The sequence below is a fragment of the Oncorhynchus clarkii genome, chromosome 6 (genome assembly GCF_045791955.1).
Source record: "Oncorhynchus clarkii lewisi isolate Uvic-CL-2024 chromosome 6, UVic_Ocla_1.0, whole genome shotgun sequence".
NCBI lineage: Eukaryota > Metazoa > Chordata > Actinopteri > Salmoniformes > Salmonidae > Oncorhynchus > Oncorhynchus clarkii.
In genome coordinates this window covers 21,691,530-21,711,939 of record NC_092152.1, presented here as the reverse complement: position 1 = coordinate 21,711,939, position 20,410 = coordinate 21,691,530, and the positions used below count along the sequence as shown (strand labels likewise).

At 43.8% G+C, this 20,410-nt stretch overlaps 1 protein-coding gene across 1 annotated transcript in view; it reads left to right on the top strand.

The window, feature by feature from the left end:
* Positions 1 to 20,410, top strand: part of LOC139411963 (voltage-dependent N-type calcium channel subunit alpha-1B-like) — a 153,402-nt gene that overhangs the window by 119,097 nt on the left and 13,895 nt on the right. The window contains exons 25-38 of the mRNA XM_071158730.1: positions 853 to 982; positions 1,472 to 1,531; positions 4,298 to 4,404; positions 9,207 to 9,303; positions 9,448 to 9,608; positions 10,051 to 10,188; positions 13,499 to 13,700; positions 14,536 to 14,700; positions 14,976 to 15,086; positions 15,214 to 15,297; positions 17,201 to 17,317; positions 19,105 to 19,170; positions 19,343 to 19,434; positions 20,161 to 20,311. Coding sequence (XP_071014831.1) covers positions 853 to 982; positions 1,472 to 1,531; positions 4,298 to 4,404; positions 9,207 to 9,303; positions 9,448 to 9,608; positions 10,051 to 10,188; positions 13,499 to 13,700; positions 14,536 to 14,700; positions 14,976 to 15,086; positions 15,214 to 15,297; positions 17,201 to 17,317; positions 19,105 to 19,170; positions 19,343 to 19,434; positions 20,161 to 20,311 — 1,681 coding nt within the window. The remainder of the gene's footprint in view (positions 1 to 852; positions 983 to 1,471; positions 1,532 to 4,297; positions 4,405 to 9,206; positions 9,304 to 9,447; positions 9,609 to 10,050; positions 10,189 to 13,498; positions 13,701 to 14,535; positions 14,701 to 14,975; positions 15,087 to 15,213; positions 15,298 to 17,200; positions 17,318 to 19,104; positions 19,171 to 19,342; positions 19,435 to 20,160; positions 20,312 to 20,410) is intronic.

Genomic DNA, 20,410 nt, shown 5'->3' with positions numbered 1-20,410 from the left:
GATTTGGCTTTTTTGAACAGAGCCTGTCGAGATTTGAGGCCTCGTTTTAATTCCTCTGCCTTTTGTAGCCTTTGTTCCATGTCCATATTCTTGTTTTTGTCCGCGTGTTTCGTTTCATAATGTCGTCTCAGATTATACTCTTTCAGTACCGCCACACTTTCTCCACACAGAAGACACACAGGTTTTCCAGCTACCTTCGTGAACATATACTCCGACTCCCACCTTGTTTGAAACCCCCGGTTCTCAGTATCCACCTTCCGTTTTGCCATTTTTGATGGGTATCTGAAAGTTAATTTTACTGTGATGCTGACGACTGCTGTGCCAATAAATATTGAAATGAAGCAGCCTACTGCTCGGTGCGTCACCTTTGCATTGTGGGAAATGTAGTATTGGTGCGTGTAAAAGATCTGCGGGCTGCCGGCTTGCTGCGGGCCGGTTCTAATAATAAATCAAGATCATCCCAGGGGCCGTAAAAAACCTTCTTGCGGGCCAGATGTGGCCCGCGGGCCTTGACTCTGACATATGTGTCCTAGTGTGTCTCTGTGTTCCAGAGTTTACATTCCAATCTCAAACACTACAGAGCATAGAGGCAGCGTATTTTACGACCGCCATAAAGTGGCCCCCTCCACCCTCCCTCTGCGAGAGAGAGAGGGCGCTGTAGAGCGGACCCACTGCAACCTGATCCTTCAGATCTTCACAGGAGAGTTATGACACTGTCTATATGCAGCCAGACACTGTGATAGCCTGTCTATATGCAGCCAGCCATTACTAGGAACAGTGTTAACATTAGATGATGTCTCGCAGGTTAGCTGTGTATATATTTCACTCTCTCTTTCTCTCCGTCTTTTCCAGGGTACGGCGTCTGTGTCATTACATTGTGAGCCTGCGGTACTTTGAGATGTGTATCCTGGTAGTGATATCTATGAGTAGCATTGCATTGGCTGCTGAGGACCCTGTCCAGGCCAACGCTCCACGCAACAATGTGAGTCTACACACACACACACACACACCACACACAGGCAGACATGCCAGACACACACACGTCCCCTCAATCTGGCAGCCATAGTCCGTACATCTACATGTACACCAGAGGGATGGACAACTTTTATGGGGGTGGGGGCCACAAAAAATCTGAGGTGCAGTCAGAGCGGGCCCTTTTGCTGACAAGTGCTAATTGAGTGACTGTCAGTGACTGACATACCGAGATAAAAACTGCTGATACACAACATTTTGGGGAAATTGATCTGCGGGCTGCCAGTTGCCCATCCCTGGTTTATATCTACACTGTTATGACATCTCTGATGACTCAGTCAGAAAAATAATGACAGGTGTGACAACAAAGTTCTTCCAAATCGATCTGTAAGCAAGGAGAGGACCAGACAGCTGTTCAAATGAGCTGGAGGAATAATTAATTTTGCATGGCCTCTTAGCTGTGTTTTTTAGTTACTAATGCACTCACTCTCCTGTTCAGGTGCTCAAGTATCTGGACTACGTCTTTACGGGAGTTTTCACATTTGAGATGGTGATTAAGGTAAGAGCTTGGGTAGCATGTGATGTTTACTACATGCTAAATGACTGATGTTTTCAGATCCTTTTGGCAGCTGTCTTAGTCTTCCACTATATTAGACTAGGATTGATTTCTTTGTTTTTCACTCAGTTACTTCTATAGTTGTATTGGCCTCATGCCACATCCCATGTTTAATTAAATGCATTACTAAGTGAGAGCCCTTTAATAATAATAATGTATTACTTTTCTATAGCACTTTTCATAGAATCTCAAAGTGCTTCAAGAGCAAAAAAAAACAAAGAAGCAATATATCATGACAGGTCAACCAATAGAGGCCAAGTCTTTAACATCCAAAGATGGAGAGGGTCAGTTCATTGCTTGAGTGAAGGGAGCTGGACAGGGGAAGGTAGATGATGGTGATGGAGTCTGCTGATGATCTTGTAGAGTCCTATAGCCACTGGACTTCTCCTCTTCCACTCTGTGTAGCATCTACTTGGGTGATGTCTCAGCAGCTTTGGGCGCCAGAAAGCTCACCACACAAAGTTCAGAATAGTAGCCAGTTGTCCACACTATGAGCCCTTGGCCTTAGCACGGCTGTATTCCTCTGTCTCCCATTCCTCTCATGCTTCAGGCGACTCCTCAAATGATGTTCTCAAAAGATCTGGAATTGGCAGCCAGGTGAAACAGGTGTCCAGATGCATTTTTTTAGCTAGTGTTGTGACTTTACTTTCATTAATCTAATGGCTGTTATTTATTTAATCCACTAACTATGTTGAATTGTAACTCAATTAAATGAATGATGTAACAATTAACTCATTAGGATTTAGGGCACCACAGAAGAAGTTGTTTAACGAGTTACCATCTCCCGAATTAAACTCGAGAAGATAGATAAGTTATATATTGATAAGTAACTTATTAATCATTACCTCATATCAGTCTCATTCTGAACAGTTGTAACCTTATTGGATCTGCACAAATTGGTTGAATTATTTATTTACTAGCTAACTAAACAATAACACAGAATACACATACACACTTACATGAGACAAAGGTCCCTAGGCAACTGACAAGATATGCTGGCTTATTACACAGAGATGGAGAAGGGGGTGGGGAAAGTAGAGAGCGAGAGAAAAAGGGACATTTATTGCGGATACATTCTAGGACTGTCTTCACATTAATCATATACCTTGCACACAAACCGCCGCCTGTTTGGAAAAAATTAATAATGAATCAATGTACGAGTTGAATGCCATTCGTTCATCGCTTACCTCGGTCGGAACCAAGCCCTCTCGGAAAGTTGTTTCGGTGAGCCTTTCCTGTGGGCCACTTGTACATGCTCTGATTGTCCACTAGAGAACACAATGTCCTTCTTCTTAGTTGTCTGTTCTCCAATGGGCTGTTTCCAAAGAACAGCTACTTAGCCATACAAATTGATTGTCTGAGAGGGGAGGTTTCTTCTCCTCTTCCTCGGGTAGATAGTCAAAGTTCCAAACCACTTTACACGCACAGTTGCAGACTGGCGATGTCCTTGTCTTGTAAGTACATTTTTGTATTGAGAGTTTGAGTTTCTTACGATTTCAACGTGTGTACAAAAGTCTCACGTCATTCTGGTCTGACATGTTAATTCTTAGCCAGTTCTCAGCACTCTGGTCGAAAAGGGTTTTTCTGACCTCACTTGGGGCATGGCTACTTAATGTGCAAAGGACATCAAAAACCATTATCTCATTAGAAAACCAAAATCACATTCTTATCTTAACAAAAATAGTTTAATCATTCTTCATATTCTATTCACATCAGGTTGGATGAAAACGTGACAGCTAAAGGGGGTTTCCTTCCTTAGATACAGTATTTGGTTCACACAATATGACATTAGTTTTTTACATCTGACTATTTCCCACATTCGGATGTTAGAAATATTGTTCCAAAGTGAATTTTTTGGACATTAGAGCTTTGGGCTGGCGGACAAAGACATTATTTTGGAGAGGGGTCTGATAGAAGTTGATTAATTGAAAACCTGATCTTTGGACCCTCACAGGAGAGTCATGACACTAGCTAGCCAAGCCAAAAAGTGTTAACCAGTCAGTCTACTTGCAAATCCATGGCTCAAAAACTCCAGATATAAGCAATAAAAATGTGATGTTATCAACAAATTATAATAAAAATATATATATATTTGAAACACCAAAAAGGAGATCTGTGCTTAGGCTGCTATTAGGGCACCATGTCAACTGGTTGATGAAAAGGGCAGTGCAGTTAAAAACATGATTTTCTCATTTGTTCAATAATATTTCCACTCAAGGAGGTCGAAATAACACTCTGAAATTGTGAAAATGATGGGAATGCCCTTTCTTTTTTTTATGCCTGGAATTTCATCCTCTTCAGGTGGGACGGAACTTTTAGCCCACATCATGATGTCAAAATGTGATCTGATTATAATAGACCAATGACTGTTCATCTGGGCAAGGGAGTGGGTTCTAGACTATCCTATGAGCCAGTCAGAGCTGTGTATGTAAATATCTTCAAATGTGTTTCCTGAAGCCCACATGATCAGACTGAGCATTTCAACGGACAAAGAGGTTCAGGGAAATATATGATAAAATATCTATTTTGGAGTTATTTTCATTCAAATAAACACACACAGTGATGTATAAGACATACAGTTATGATTTAAAAAGAAAATGACAAAGACTGCATGGGAGCTTTAATTTAATACATTTGGTGTAGGACTATGGGAGGTTCTGCCACACTCAGTGTACTGTAGCATCTAACCCTGCTCTCTGATTGGTCCAGATGGTTGACCTGGGCCTTCTGCTCCATCCTGGTTCTTACTTCAGAGATCTCTGGAACATTCTGGACTTCATTGTGGTCAGTGGAGCACTGGTGGCATTTGCATTTTCGTAAGTTTAATATTTTCTTACTAACATTCATAATCCCCCCCATTTAAAAAAAAAAGAAGAAGAATTGCACACGTCAAATTTGACCAAAGAACTGATTCATTGCACTTTCCCAGACACTGGTTGTAAAATATGTAGACATGCTGTGCATGCATTTTTACATACACTATAATTAGTCTGTAATTTCCCATCAGAGAAATTCCTTATCATGAAATTCCTTGCATCAGTACAATACTGTAGAATATGTACTCCTGAATAATGATGTCTGTTACCTCTTACTGCTGCAATATTGTATTCATTATTGGCTCAGTTTTTGGTCCAACTGTTTTTGTTATGAGAATAGGGCCATTCAGTTGAAACACTTTGTTTACTCCTGTATGCTTGCTAATGTTGCTGCTGCCTGGGGTATTGACTGAACTTACCATTAGTTCCATAAAAACACAATTGGAGAATAGGAATACCTAATGTCCTAGTCGTTTATATGCTGATAGAGCAACCGGTTGGTGTGTTTTGCAGTAGTAGGGGTTGTAATTGCGTTAAATTCACCTCCACAAAATGCCATATTTCATGGTGTGTGTGTGTGTGTGTGTGTGTGTGTACATGTGTTTTGTGTGCTATTGACTCAAAGTTACTCTTCTGTTTCCTTGTGGCTTGGATCTCTTGAAGGAGCTTCATGGGGTAATGTTTTCACTCTCTTTCTCTCTCTCCCTCTCACACTCGCTCTCTCTCATCTTGCCTGTCTCTGTGTGTGAGAGGTAGCAGGGTCTATGCTCAATCATTGGGACACAATCATCTCTCTTTCTCTGCTGTTCATCTTTTCATAATCCACTTGTCTTCTCTCACATTCATCTGCTTGACCATAGATCATCTGTGGTGCCCATGTTCCTCTCTGCTACAGGGGGCATGTCACCTCAGTGTTCATTCTCCTTGTCTCCTATCATGACTACATATTCACTTGGACTGCACTAGACAAATACATCTGTTGCTGTGATGAGAATGATCCTTCTACTCTATAGCAGCTCATGCTTTCATTACAAAACACACATAGTTAAGCAGTGACTACTAATACAAGGTAGTAAGAAAGAAAGCCATTTTCTCTGCATGGAACTTTACAGTGTCTTCAAAACTGGTGTCATCAAGGTATCTAAATTGGTGACTGCTTACTGTGACCAGACAGTTCCAGCCTCCATTCCCACTCGTGTGTTTGTTTACAACACCCTCCCCTAGCCACTCTGACAGACAGCCGGCCGTGTTGATGGATGGACATTATTCTCCCTGCATGTCTCGGAACTCATTCTCCATGTGATCCACTGCCTCATTGTGAGTGAACCGTACCGCCACGGCCATGTGTCACCCACTACTGTACACTGTCAGGGGACTCTAACTGCCTGGCTCAGTGATCTGCAGCTGTCGTTGTGTTGGATGCACCTCTTGACATCCATCCTGCTGCGACAAACTGTGGAGCTAGCTGCCTCGAACGCCGCTCAGGAGATGTTGCAGGATGTGTTTAAGGGGAAGTTGCTTCCTTAAATCTCTCAACAACATGGCGTTGTTCTGTCTTCCTTCAGACATTCCTCATCTGTCAGGTGCCCTCTGTCCATTAGATACTGTATGCCTGATCGTACAGAAGAAACAAACTGTTATTTGTGCAACCCAAACAAGTGGCAGGAGTGTCTTCTTGGCAAATACAACTTGATTTGTGTCTGTTTTATGAACATTGCCTTGAACAATGAATGACATTATTCAACCCAATTATCCTTGATGAAGTGTCATTATGGCCTAAAATGCTATGTGGCATAGGGCTTTTTCTAGTTGGATCAGATCCTCTCACTTCCACAACAGCATTCAACTGTCTGTTGCTGATAAATGAGTACTACAGCAAACTAGAAACATCTGTTTGATATATTATAGGCCCATCTCCATTCATAATATTGTATTGTTTAGATTGTACCTGTTTATGCAAACATATTCATATTTTCTTTGTATTGGAAGTCGCCATAATTGTGCTCTGTACTTTGTGTTTTTTCACTGTTTTCCCCATCAGACCGCCACAAGGTGTGCCCAGGTGGGGACCCCCCTCTCCCCTCTACCCCTCTTTCTTCTGCTTAGACCAGGATCACGTCTCTAAACCTGTATGAGTAAAGGGTTTCCTTTACAGACAAGGAGCCTTTGCCATCTCACTCTGATAGCTTTCAATATAAACCTCTCTCTCCAATCTGACTGTAACTGGAGACTCAAGTAAAACGTGTTCATAATTGATGCTTGGCCTAAATTCCAGCATCAACACTGGCTATACTTGCAATTATAATCATTATGTAGACTCTTAGTATTTATTTTCACTCTTTTATGCCCAAGTCAAACATTCTCAGCTAATGTAAACACACATTCATGCTTATTCTGTTAACTCTTTTCTCTAGGTGACACACCAAGCAGAGCCCTATCAGTGCACACATTAAAACATTGTCCCTGTGAAACCAGACTGTACTGAGGGAGAATCTAAGACTACCATTAGAGTAGTGGTAAAAATAGCTGGTGCTGAGACAGAACATGATGGTTATTTTGGCTGACAGTTTTGGTTCTCCTTCTAGGGAGATGAAGTATGCTACAGACCAGCCACCTGTACCTGATAATGATGTCTTCATTAAATATTTAGCCAGCTTCTCTCATAGCTGCCACCATCCAGACCCTGCAGAAAACTCCAAACGCTCCCAATGAACCTCCCAAGTCACACGTGTTTTTCTACAAACTGATCAGACGTTCTTTGAAAGCTATCAGAATGTCATGTGTGGTTTGTCATGTGTGGGTGTTGTGTGATCTCAAACCACAGGCTCTATTTACTGTGAAAGCATGCTGGACTAATGTGCATCAGAGCATGAACGTTGCATGCTGCTGTGGTAGAGTAGAGCTATAACAGAGCCTCTGGGAGGGAGGAACCACACCATCATATTACATGACCATGCTATGTTGGGAATACGAGAGTTACAGGATGGCTTTTATTCCCAGTTCAATGGGAAGTGATGTGTGTGTGTGTGTGTGTGTGTGTGTGTGTGTGTGTGTGTGTGTGTGTGTGTGTGTGTGTGTGTGTGTGTGTGTGTGTGTGTGTGTGTGTGTGTGTGTGTGTGTGTGTGTGTGTGTGTGTGTGTGTGTGTGTGTGTGTGTGTGTGTGTGTGTGTGTGTGTGTGTGTGCGATTCCAGCTGCCGGCAGACAGAGAGGAGGCAGGGTAGGGAAGGGGAAGATGTGGTGTGTTGGCAAATTTGTTGCTTTCCTCCTCCTGGACTGTATTGTTGGTGCATGTTAGTCATTAAAGGACAAAGTGTTTTTACAAGTCTCTCTTTATCAGTTGGTGAGAAACGGCCAGTGACTGCTGTGTAGGATTGACTTTAACAACAGATGAATTCACGTGGTATTTAAGAGTAATCTCTCCAAATTTAGAAATACAGAGATGAGATGAAGTGACATGGGTGTGGAACATTTTACCCTGTGTTATGATATAGAAGTTGACATTTATTGATGTGAAGTATCACATACTGATAATGTCTGGTTATTTATGTGTTGTTGACTGTTTATTGGGGTCATTGAAATCCCTCATTCTTTCACAAATGGGATGCTTTCCCTTAAATCATTGCCATTTTGTGTACTGTACAATACATCGGGACATGATTTTGCACCATGATTTTAGATAACATGCAATATGTTCAATCACTTCATTGTATTTCGTTTGGAGATGCCTGCATTGTGAGGCATTTATATTGCTATTCCCACAGCTCCCCAAGGTGCTGATTCAGCAAGAGCTTTTCTGAGTCTGTAGGGAACATTAATGTACACGGAGTGTTAATGGGATTCTGCTCAGAATTCTTGACGTCGGTTCAGAAGATCTTCTGTTCTTCCACCCACTGTGTCTGAGAAAGTCTATTAAATCACTTGCTCCTGTATTTCCCCATCAGTCTTAATACTCTACACACTCATGTACATCCTTTTCTCTTTTCCCTCAGTCGCCTGTCTGTCTCACCATCCCAGCTTAACGACTTAGCGAGGATGTGTGTATGAAACAGCATTGGTTCCTTTAAAAATAAACATCACTGTTTCTTTTGTATCACTGGTTAGCGGTTATTCTGCAGAAATCTGATGCACAGTCTATAGTTGGTATTTACTTGATTTATTGTCTGGTATTATTTGCATGGAGAAATATGTGTTGAGATATAATCTTCAGAGAAGGTGCATTTATCGGCATGCAATAAATCCTGAAAGTGTCTAATTTTCTCATGTAATCCAGGATTACATGCCACGCCTATCTGAATGATTTGGAGAGGCATGATCCTATGTGAGATTACTAATCCATTCTCAGTTGGGGTTGGGTGCTTGGTTGTCACAGACAATTTACCATCCTAAGGGCATCTATAGCTTTGACAAACATGTTCATACCCATGTATTATGCCTTGTATCTTTCGACCACAAATCATTCTGAATGTCTTGTATAGAATACAATGTATTTAAAGTAGTGGGAGATGGGAGGATAGTACCATCCGTTCTCCTACTAAATATTTCCTGTCACGTTTGGTCAAGACCTCTAGAGAGCATTCTTCAAACACTTTGTTTATTAGTCGAAACCTTACAATTCATGAAACATTTAAAACCAACAGTGATTTATCAACAAGCTACTGGTTTCTGTCACACGTGGTTTGCCTCTTTTGTAATGCAATTGTTGTTTGAGCAGTTTCTGTACACAACTATCTTCTCACAGGGTTTAGCAGTTGAGTGATGACCTTACAGGTGTGATGTCTAACTTAGTGTTTTTCTTGTGCAGAGGGTCCAAAGGAAAGGACATCAGCACCATCAAGTCCCTCAGAGTTCTGAGAGTCTTACGGCCCCTCAAGACCATCAAGCGCCTGCCAAAGCTGAAGGTACAGTATGGACTTACACTGCTCTACCGTCACACGTATTCACTGCTGTTGTCAGAACATAATCATCAGTGTGTACAGTATCTAATCCAACCCCATGTTTCTGTGTGTGTGTGTGTGTTTGTGTGTGTGTGTGTCCTCTCTCAGGCTGTGTTTGACTGTGTGGTCAACTCCCTGAAGAACGTCTTCAACATTCTCATTGTCTACATGCTCTTCATGTTCATCTTCGCTGTCATCGCTGTGCAACTGTTCAAGGGGAAGTTCTTCTACTGCTCCGATGAGTCCAAGGCACTGGAGAAGGACTGCAGGTAGTTCTACAGCATTATGAAATGAAACAGGAGAAGGCATACAGTATGAACATCGTTGGCACCAAGGCACTGGGCCCAACAATGATAGAATAAACCATTTAATAACGGTAACAGCTCAGGGGAGGGCTCCCCCTCCAAGGCAGCTGTGGTGGTACAGCCCTGCCTGGCTCTGGCTTGCAGCTTTGAATGCCGCTATGCCAGTGTACAATTACTGTATCTTCCCCAATAGAGAGAAGCACAGCCCAGTGCTGCTTTGAAAATGATTGCAGTAATTATGTGTTTTTGTTTGAGGATCCTATTGATTTTTCACAGGGACATGTTTTGTCAGTCTATAATCAAAATAGTATCTGAGTATTTATATTTGTGTATGTGTTCATGTGTGCAGTAAGTTGTTCTCCTTCTCCCCTCCCCCTGTTTCTCTCTCTCTCTCTCCCCTAAACAGAGGTAATTTCCTGGACTACGATAAGGATGAGGTGGCCGCCCAGCCTCGGGTGTGGAAGAAGTATGAGTTCCACTATGACAACGTGCTGTGGGCCTTCCTCACTCTCTTCACTGTGTCCACCGGAGAGGGCTGGCCCGAGTAAGTCCACTTTCCAGGTTCCTTTGGAGTTGCTCTGTAAAGTTGAGGTCTCTGGTGGACTGGTTGCTCTGACAGACCGGTAGTAGAATGGGTGAACGGGCCTGGGGATATGTTCTGAGAATGTGCTGTAGCTCTCAGGCAGATACACAGACAGACAGACTGACCGACAGACTGACATTAGAACAGTAGACTGTGAATAAGCCTGCCCTGGGGATATGTTCTGAGAATGTGCTGTAGCTCTCAGGCAGATACACAGACAGACAGACTGACCGACAGACTGACATTAGAACAGTAGACTGTGAATAAGCCTGCCCTGGGGATATGTTCTGAGAATGTGCTGTAGCTCTCAGGCAGATACACAGACAGACAGACTGACCGACAGACTGACATTAGAACAGTAGACTGTGAATAAGCCTGCCCTGGGGATATGTTCTGAGAATGTGCTGTAGCTCTCAGGCAGATACACAGACAGACAGACTGACCGACAGACTGACATTAGAACAGTAGACTGTGAATAAGCCTGCCCTGGGGATATGTTCTGAGAATGTGCTGTAGCTCTCAGGCAGATACACAGACAGACAGACTGACCGACAGACTGACATTAGAACAGTAGACTGTGAATAAGCCTGCCCTGGGGATATGTTCTGAGAATGTGCTGTAGCTCTCAGGCAGATACACAGACAGACAGACTGACCGACAGACTGACATTAGAACAGTAGACTGTGAATAAGCCTGCCCTGGGGATATGTTCTGAGAATGTGCTGTAGCTCTCAGGCAGATACACAGACAGACAGACTGACCGACAGACTGACATTAGAACAGTAGACTGTGAATAAGCCTGCCCTGGGGATATGTTCTGAGAATGTGCTGTAGCTCTCAGGCAGATACACAGACAGACAGACTGACCGACAGACTGACATTAGAACAGTAGACTGTGAATAAGCCTGCCCTGGGGATATGTTCTGAGAATGTGCTGTAGCTCTCAGGCAGATACACAGACAGACAGACTGACCGACAGACTGACATTAGAACAGTAGACTGTGAATAAGCCTGCCCTGGGGATATGTTCTGAGAATGTGCTGTAGCTCTCAGGCAGATACACAGATAGACAGACTGACCGACAGACTGACATTAGAACAGTAGACTGTGAATAAGCCTGCCCTGGGGATATGTTCTGAGAATGTGCTGTAGCTCTCAGGCAGATACACAGACAGACAGACTGACCGACAGACTGACATTAGAACAGTAGACTGTGAATAAGCCTGCCCTGGGGATATGTTCTGAGAATGTGCTGTAGCTCTCAGGCAGATACACAGACAGACAGACTGACCGACAGACTGACATTAGAACAGTAGACTGTGAATAAGCCTGCCCTGGGGATATGTTCTGAGAATGTGCTGTAGCTCTCAGGCAGATACACAGACAGACAGACTGACCGACAGACTGACATTAGAACAGTAGACTGTGAATAAGCCTGCCCTGGGGATATGTTCTGAGAATGTGCTGTAGCTCTCAGGCAGATACACAGACAGACAGACTGACCGACAGACTGACATTAGAACAGTAGACTGTGAATAAGCCTGCCCTGGGGATATGTTCTGAGAATGTGCTGTAGCTCTCAGGCAGATACACAGACAGACAGACTGACCGACAGACTGACATTAGAACAGTAGACTGTGAATAAGCCTGCCCTGGGGATATGTTCTGAGAATGTGCTGTAGCTCTCAGGCAGATACACAGACAGACAGACTGACCGACAGACTGACATTAGAACAGTAGACTGTGAATAAGCCTGCCCTGGGGATATGTTCTGAGAATGTGCTGTAGCTCTCAGGCAGATACACAGACAGACAGACTGACCGACAGACTGACATTAGAACAGTAGACTGTGAATAAGCCTGCCCTGGGGATATGTTCTGAGAATGTGCTGTGGCTCTCAGGCAGATACACAGACAGACAGACTGACCGACAGACTGACATTAGAACAGTAGACTGTGAATAAGCCTGCCCTGGGGATATGTTCTGAGAATGTGCTGTGCTAGTCTCTGTAATTGTCTCAAATAACTCATCTATATAAGAAAATAATTAGAACTGCATGCAAAATATTTACCATGAAAGATTCTTAAGCAAACAACCCAATCATTAATTGGGAGTCAGATGAACTACTGTTCTGTGGTTGAGGAAATGCATCCGCAAGTGAGATTAGGAGGCTGCAAACTGCCCAGAATAAAGCAGCAAGGATTGTTCTAAGGTAGAAATATGATTATTCTGTTGTAGTCATGCACAATGCTCTTGGGTGGTCATCAATCAACAAGATTATTGGAAAAAAAAACATGCTTATTTGATTTCATAATGTACATCATTTAAATGGCCAAACTCCATTCCCAACAGGATTCATTTGGTAAGAGACACATTCAGGCAATACTAGGAATAGATTGTCCACCACCTACAGTCGGATCCTGGCAGAGAAGAGAAATAGGCAAAATAACATTTAGATTCAGAGCATCAAAGAAAATGAATAATTTATCTGAGCAAACCAGAAACCTATCAATATCTAAATTCAAACAATACCATAGAGCCACTTACATATAATACATTGGAAGATTGTGCATGACTACGGTAGATTAAGGAACCAATCTACATTTTCAGTGTCACAGTATTTATCTGGTCAATATGTCAGTTTGTAACCGTGTGTTATATGTGAAAATATGATTGTATTATAAATTGTATTTTAATGTTTAAGGACTTAGTCCGAATGAGGACAAAATGAGATTTAAATATAATCAAGCAAAGTGTGCCAGCTTGTCGGGTCAGCACACCAGAGTGCCTTCTCTGCAATTTCCAGCCTGTCCATACTTCTCCTTCTTATTCCAACTCCTCTGTCCTCCTCAATGAAATAATTGAATTAGCTATGTTATTAAACAATCCAGTGATTTATGATATGTCAAAATGAAGTCCATTAAATAAGACTCAGTCCTCATGACCTGGAGGACTAGGGGGTTAGTGGCCAGTCTCTCTCTCACTCAGCTGGACTTTTACTGTAAGGACCATCTTAACACGGCAGATGAAAATGAACCTTTGTATCAGCAACGTTGAACATGAATCACATGCCTATTACATTTTAACAAAGGATTTTAATTGCCTATGTCCCTAATTTTAGATATTGAACTTTAAATAGTTGAATCGTTTCCAGTTAGGTTTTAGTCGTATTGTAGTTACTGTAGGAAACTTGGTAGCAGTTTAACCAAAGCTGACTGTTGTTGTGAGTGGTTCCATATATTGACAGCATGGTTCCTGTGTTTCTCTCCAGTGTTCTGAAGCACTCTGTGGACGCTACCTTTGAGGACCAGGGTCCCAGTCCAGGCTACCGTATAGAGATCTCCATCTTCTACGTGGTCTACTTCGTGGTCTTTCCCTTCTTCTTCGTCAACATCTTTGTGGCCTTGATCATCATTACCTTCCAGGAGCAAGGGGACAAGGCCATGTCAGAGTGCAGCCTGGAGAAAAACGAGGTACAGCACGGGCGATAACTCACTTTGAAGCAAAGCAATAACAATTCGTATTTCTTCCAAGTATACTTTCTTCATTTGTGACGTGTTGGGCATCAGTGCCCTGTGCAGTGCAAAGCTCACGATGCTCTGTAGATGTTACCACCCTTATATAATGCTGAGTACTCAGTGCAGGTACCGTCTTTCTCTCACTGCTGCTGCTGTTTTTTATGCTGGGTTCAGTTGTGCGTGTTGAGTCGGTAAGGCTGCAGTGGATCCTGCAGTAGCAACCGATGCAGTACAGCCTACTTGGTGAGCGCCAGTGTGACAGGTCCACGATTCATTCTGGAGCCCCATCTGTGGTTCCACAGGCGGACACCAACCCAGCGAGTCATCCCCTATCCCCCTTCCCCATGTCTACCAAGACCCCATTAGGCAACCACAGATAGATAGATATACAATATCTCCCTCTGTCCCTATTCTGAACTAACACAACAGATACGTCTCCATGTGTCTGTTTGTTTGCTAACCTAACCTGACTCGGCTAACTGGAGCCATAGTACAGCCAGAAGGAACTAGCCATTTATCCATCCTCTGGATTCAGACATCTCCTCTGCACATGGCTCTGATAGAATCAGGACTCTCTGCTTGCTGTCTCGTAAGATATGAGTTGTTTTCTTCACAGTATTTCCTTCTGAGCTGATGATACAGATTCAGTGGTCCTGATGAAGGTAATGGTTGAAAGAGTGATGGATTGATAACTGGTGATTGGTGCTGATGGTCATGATGATGAGGAAATGGATGAATGAATTTGAAAGGGAACATTGGACGCATGTCATTTTCGTCTCGTTCTTTTCAGAGGGCCTGCATTGACTTTGCCATCAACGCCAAGCCACTGACGCGTTACATGCCAGAGAACGTGCAGTCCTTCCAGTACCGGATGTGGAAGTTTGTGGTGTCACCTCCGTTTGAGTACTCCATTATGATCATGATCGCCCTGAACACCGTGGTGCTCATGATGAAGGTTGGTACAGTCCATCGCAGTCACAAAAAAATACAGCAGGATATAACTATGGCCTGGAGATTTTCCTTGTCTGATCGAGTGGTCAGGAAAAACTCCTATTCACACAGTGTTGATGTTTTAGGAGGTATATTAGCTATCTGCTTATTAAGTTTCTCGTTCTCTCCCTCTCTCTCTTTCACACACTCTCTCTCTCTCTCTCTCTCTCTCGCTCTCTCTCTCACACTCTTTCTCACTCTTTCTCACTCTATCTCATTCCCTCACCCACCCTGCACCAGTTCCATGGAGCTCCAGACTTCTACGAGGCCATGTTGAAGCACTTCAACATCGTCTTCACTGCCCTCTTCTCTCTGGAGTGTATTCTGAAGATCATCGCCTTCGGACCACTGGTGGGTTTACTGTCCTCCTTCCTCTTTATCTGCATGCTATCAATATGGCAAAGGTTATCAATGATTTGAAGGTGCACTGCATGCCGCCTTGAGTTTGTGAGTGATATTCAATCCCTTCTCGTTCCAGAACTACCTGAAGGATGCCTGGAACGTGTTTGACTTTGTGACCGTGCTGGGAAGTATAACTGACATCGTGGTCACAGAAATCAATGTAAGCTAAGAAATCAGCAGAGCACACAATGTGCTTCTTCCACCTTCCTCTATATACATTACAATACATGGTAGTGGAATGTTATTAATATTTTTCATAATTTCATAAATAATAAACATGTATTTTTCAAACACCAAAAATCTGGTGTTTCTTTGTCAAACGGTTTTGTTACATTTTTGTCGTCTGTGGTGTATATAAAGTATTATATTTGGATGCAAACCAAAATTAGATACATTTCAACTCTATATCTGCCATAGTGTCTTATTTTTAAGCTCGTAACCATTTGTGTGAGGTTGTATACTTTTGTTTCGAAGTAGATTTGTTTAAGACAAGCAAGAAACACTCTGTGTGGCCCTGTTTATCCCACTGCAGTAAAAGGTTAATAAGGCAAAGTATTGGTAGTTTAGTGACATGCAGAGACATAAGGCTGTATAGACAGTTTGTGTAAACAGAGTCGGCTTGACCTGTACACACTCTCAACCCTGATGTGCTGAATAGCCGTCTCAGCAAAGATGGCTTAGCTCGGGCCCAGAGGGGGAGAGAAGGAGAGAAAGAGTTTGTGAACAGAGCTACATGTTAACGTTATTGATTCTTCACTGGCGCCTGATATGGGCTCTGAGTGAGAACGTGAGGCAGTTCAGCTGAGTGCAACATGGAATGGGATTTGTGTGTATCATTATCATCTCCTAGTCATATTATGAGCAAATCTATGTGAATCCTTCAACATGTTTCTGTCAGTCCCTGTAGTACTTTTTAATGTTCTCCTACTGTAGTGATACAATATCTTTATCTGTCCAGTATCCTACAGTATCTGTATCATTGTCCAATGCTCTGACTGATTTAAGTGTGTGTTTTGAGCTTACAGGCTTTGTCATTACTGTTTCTATTTTTCTCTTTTCCTTGTTTCTCTCTCTCTCTGTCTTTCTTTCTCTCCCTCTCCCTGTCGCCCTTTCTGCATTGTCCTCTTGTTGAATGTCTTCACTGATGTGCCCACCATCTGCTACGGCTAAACAACTGCTCTTATAGACAACGGTGAGTGCAGTGGTGTAAAAATACTTTCAAATACTACAGAAGTAGTTTTTTTGGGTATCTGTACTTTACTATTTATATTTTTGAACACTTTTACTACATTCCTAAAGAAAATTATGTACTTTTTACTCTATACATTTATCCTGACACCCAAAAGTACTCGTTACATTTTGAATGCTTAGCAGGACAGGAAAATTCGACAAATTCATGCACTTATCAAGAGAACATCCCTGGTCATCGCTACTGCCTCTGATCTGGTGGACTCACTAAACACTTATGCATCGTTTATAAATTATGTCTGAGTGTTGGAGTGTTCCCCTGGCTATCCGTAAATGTAAAAAACTAGACAATGTGGCCGTCTGGTTTGCTTAATATAGGGACAATATTATACTTTTACTTTCAATACTTAAGTATATTTTAGCAATTACATTTACTTTTGATACTTAAGTATATTTCAAACCAAATACTTTTAGACTTTTACTCAAGTAGTATTTTACTGGGTGACTTTCTCTTTTACTTGAGTCATTTTCTATGAAGGTATCTTTACTTTTACTCAAGTATGACATGTGGGTACTTTTTCCACCACGGGGTGAATGACTACCCCTCCTGTCCCATTACTTTTTCCACCACGGGGTGAATGACTACCCCTCCCGTCCCATTACTTTTTCTCCTTCCAGTCTTTACTTTATCTACAGCACTGTGTGTACAGATCTGTGTGGCTGCATTGTTTGGCCTCCTTCAGCAAATTGAAACTAGACCAACCAAATACAATCATGTTATTTAATCTGCATTATTGTCGTTATGTAGTGATGGGGTCATGTTTTGAATGCCTCCAGTGAATGGGCTGTAAGGTTTTTGTCACCCGGCCCCACAGGACCGGCTTTTGAACCTGAGTTTTCTGAGGCTGTTCAGAGCAGCTCGTCTCATCAAACTATTGAGGCAAGGCTACACCATCCGTATCCTGCTGTGGACCTTCGTCCAGTCCTTTAAGGTGATACACACACACAAACACCTGCACACACAGACACACATACACACCTCACTGTCACGATCGTTATAATGATTGGACCAAGGCGCATCGTGCGTAGAGTTCCACATATTTTAATAAATCGAAACTCACCGAACAAAAACAAACAAGCCAACATAAACCATTAATCACCTAGATGACCCACCCTAGTCACTATCACGCCCCAACTAACAGAGATTACACAGCTCTCTATGGTCAGGGCGTGACAGAACCCCCCCCTCCCCCCCAAAGATGCGGACACCGACCGCAAAACCTGACTCAATAGGGGAGGGTCAGGATGGACATCTACCGTCGGGGGGGCGGCTCCGGTGCGGGGCGAAGTACCCACTCCGCTCGCTGATACGACGTCTTCCTCCATGGCAGCTCTGGTGCGGGAACTATCGCCGGAAGCTCTGGACTGGGAACTGTCGCCGGAAGCTCTGGACTGGGAACTGTCGCCGGAAGCTCTGGACTGGGAACTGTCGCCGAAAGCTCTGGACTGTGGAGGCGTACTGGAGGCCTGATGCGTGGGACCGGTACAGGTGGCACCGGGCTGATGACACGCACCTCAGGGCGAGTGCGGGGAGGAGGCACAGGATGTACTGGACTGTGGAGGCGCACTGGAGGCCTGATGCGTGGGATCGGTACAGGTGGCACCGGGCTGATGACACGCACCTCAGGGCGAGTGCGAGGAGCAGGAACAGGACGGACCTGACTGGGGACACGCACTTGAGGGAGAGTGCGAGGAGCAGGCACAGGACGTAACGGGCTGTGGAGATGTACTGGAGACCTGGTGCGTATAGCCGGCATCAAAGGTACCGGAACTTTAATCCACTTCTCAGGACGAGTACGGGGAGCTGACTCAGGTGGCACCAAACTGACAACACGTTCCTTTATTCTAAAATCCTCCACCAACTCATTCTCCACCAACTCATTCTCCACCAACTCATTCTCCACCAACTCATTCTCCACCAACTCAACAATTCTCCCATTTCTCTCTCCTCCAAATTCTCTTTCTCCCAGACTGGCTCTGGTTCACTCCTCGGCTCCGCCGACTGCACCATGTGCCCCCCCCCAAAAATATTGGGGTTTCTGTGGCCTACCTCCCCAACTTCGTCGCTGTCCCTCCTTCGCTGCTTTCGCCTGCCTCCATGGCAGGCTCTTCTCTCCTGCTGTTATGTTGTCCCAAGTCCAGGATGTTCTCTCCCTAATCTCCTCCACAGACCAGGATGCCATTATCTCCCGGGCATGCTGCTTGGTCCGTTGTTGGTGGGATCTTCTGTCACATCCGTTGTTAGAAGGAGACCAAGGTGCAGCGTGGTAGGCGTACATTATCCTTTAATAAATGAACACCGAACAAAAACAACAAACTGCCAAACAAAACGTGACGCTACAGGCAACTATCCGTAGACAAGATCCCACAAAGCACAATGAGGAAATGGCTGCCTAAATATGATCCCCAATCAGAGACAACGATAAACAGCTGTCTCTGATTGGGAACCATACCAGGCCAACATGAACCATTAATCACCTAGATGACCCACCGTAGTCACTATCACTCCCCAACCCACAGAGAATAAACAGTTCTCTAAGATCATTCCACAAGCATTGCCTTTTTCACCTCGTAGCTGTGTAACCCAAAACCTAAGTTGCATTGTGATTGGACAAAAGCAATGACTGTACAGCCCCTCCCTAGAACTTAGTGACACTCACCCACTGCCATGGGACTAATGATCCCACCCACTCTAGCCTAAAAAATCCTCTACTTCCAGGCCCTGCCCTATGTTTGCCTTCTGATAGCAATGCTGTTCTTCATCTATGCCATCATCGGTATGCAGGTGGGTGCTGCTTCCTTTATCTCCTTAAATGTTCCCTCAAAATAATTTGATTATACATGCCTACAGACTAATGGTGTGAAATTGTGTTTTTTATTGAATAAGAAAATTGTTATGCAATGTAAGGCATTTACTGTCATGATCTGTGGGTATAATCGATCCCTTACTTTTCCAGGTGTTCGGAAACATTGAGCTCAACGAGGACACATCCATTACTCACCACAACAACTTCCGCACTTTTCTTCAGGCTCTCATGCTACTGTTCAGGTACATGATTAAATAACCCTGTCCCTGTTTCTCTCCCTCTCTCATCTCCTCCTCTCCCTCTCCCTCTCCCTCTCCCTCTCCCTCTCCCTCTCCCTCTCCCTCTCCCTTTCCCTCCTGTGACTGTAAGCCAGGGTTTCTATATATTCTCTTGTAATTGGTGCATGCAGCAGAGTGGGCTGTGTGCTCTGTACTGTGCCAGGCTCCACCCCCCCCCCCCCCCCCCCCCCCCCACCCCCAGGTCTTCTGGGTAGCGTTGCCTGGGAATGAAAGTGGTCTTGTGTCCTCCTCTCCGACCCTGCCACACCATCCCTTTGTTTCCTCAGGGCCCTCCAGTCCAGATCATCAGGTTTATGATGATAGGTTTATATTAGTCGACTAACTCCAGGAAACAGATTATTTGAACAGCCACCCTGCTCTGTCTGGCCTCTTCCCTGTTCTGGCAAGCAGCAGAGTGAGCATGCAGTTTGAGTTGCTACTCTGAAGGATCCTCCACCAGAGTTGGAACAGGAACTGGGAACATGTTTTAGTACACTGTGAACATCTCCAAATTACTCAAAATAAAATCACTTTTTTGTTGTTGCTGTATGTCACTATTTCTGTCTGTCTGTCCACTGTCTGTCTGCTGATTTGCTGTCTGTCTGTCTGTCCACTGTCTGTCTGCTGATTTTCTGTCTGTCTGTCCATTGTCTGTCTGTCCGTCTGTCTGTCCACCCCTGTGTTCTCCAGGAGTGCCACAGGGGAGGCGTGGCATGAGATCATGCTGTCGTGTTTGAGTCACAGAGCCTGTGATGAGAGGTCAGGCAACCTGGGGAAGGAGTGTGGCAGTGACTTTGCCTACTTCTACTTTGTGTCCTTCATCTTCCTCTGCTCTTTCCTGGTTAGTACTGATGTCATCAAACATACACACATAACCGTTAGATTTGTGTTGATGTGCAGCACAGGAGGTTGGTGGCACCTTCATTGGGGAGGACTTGCT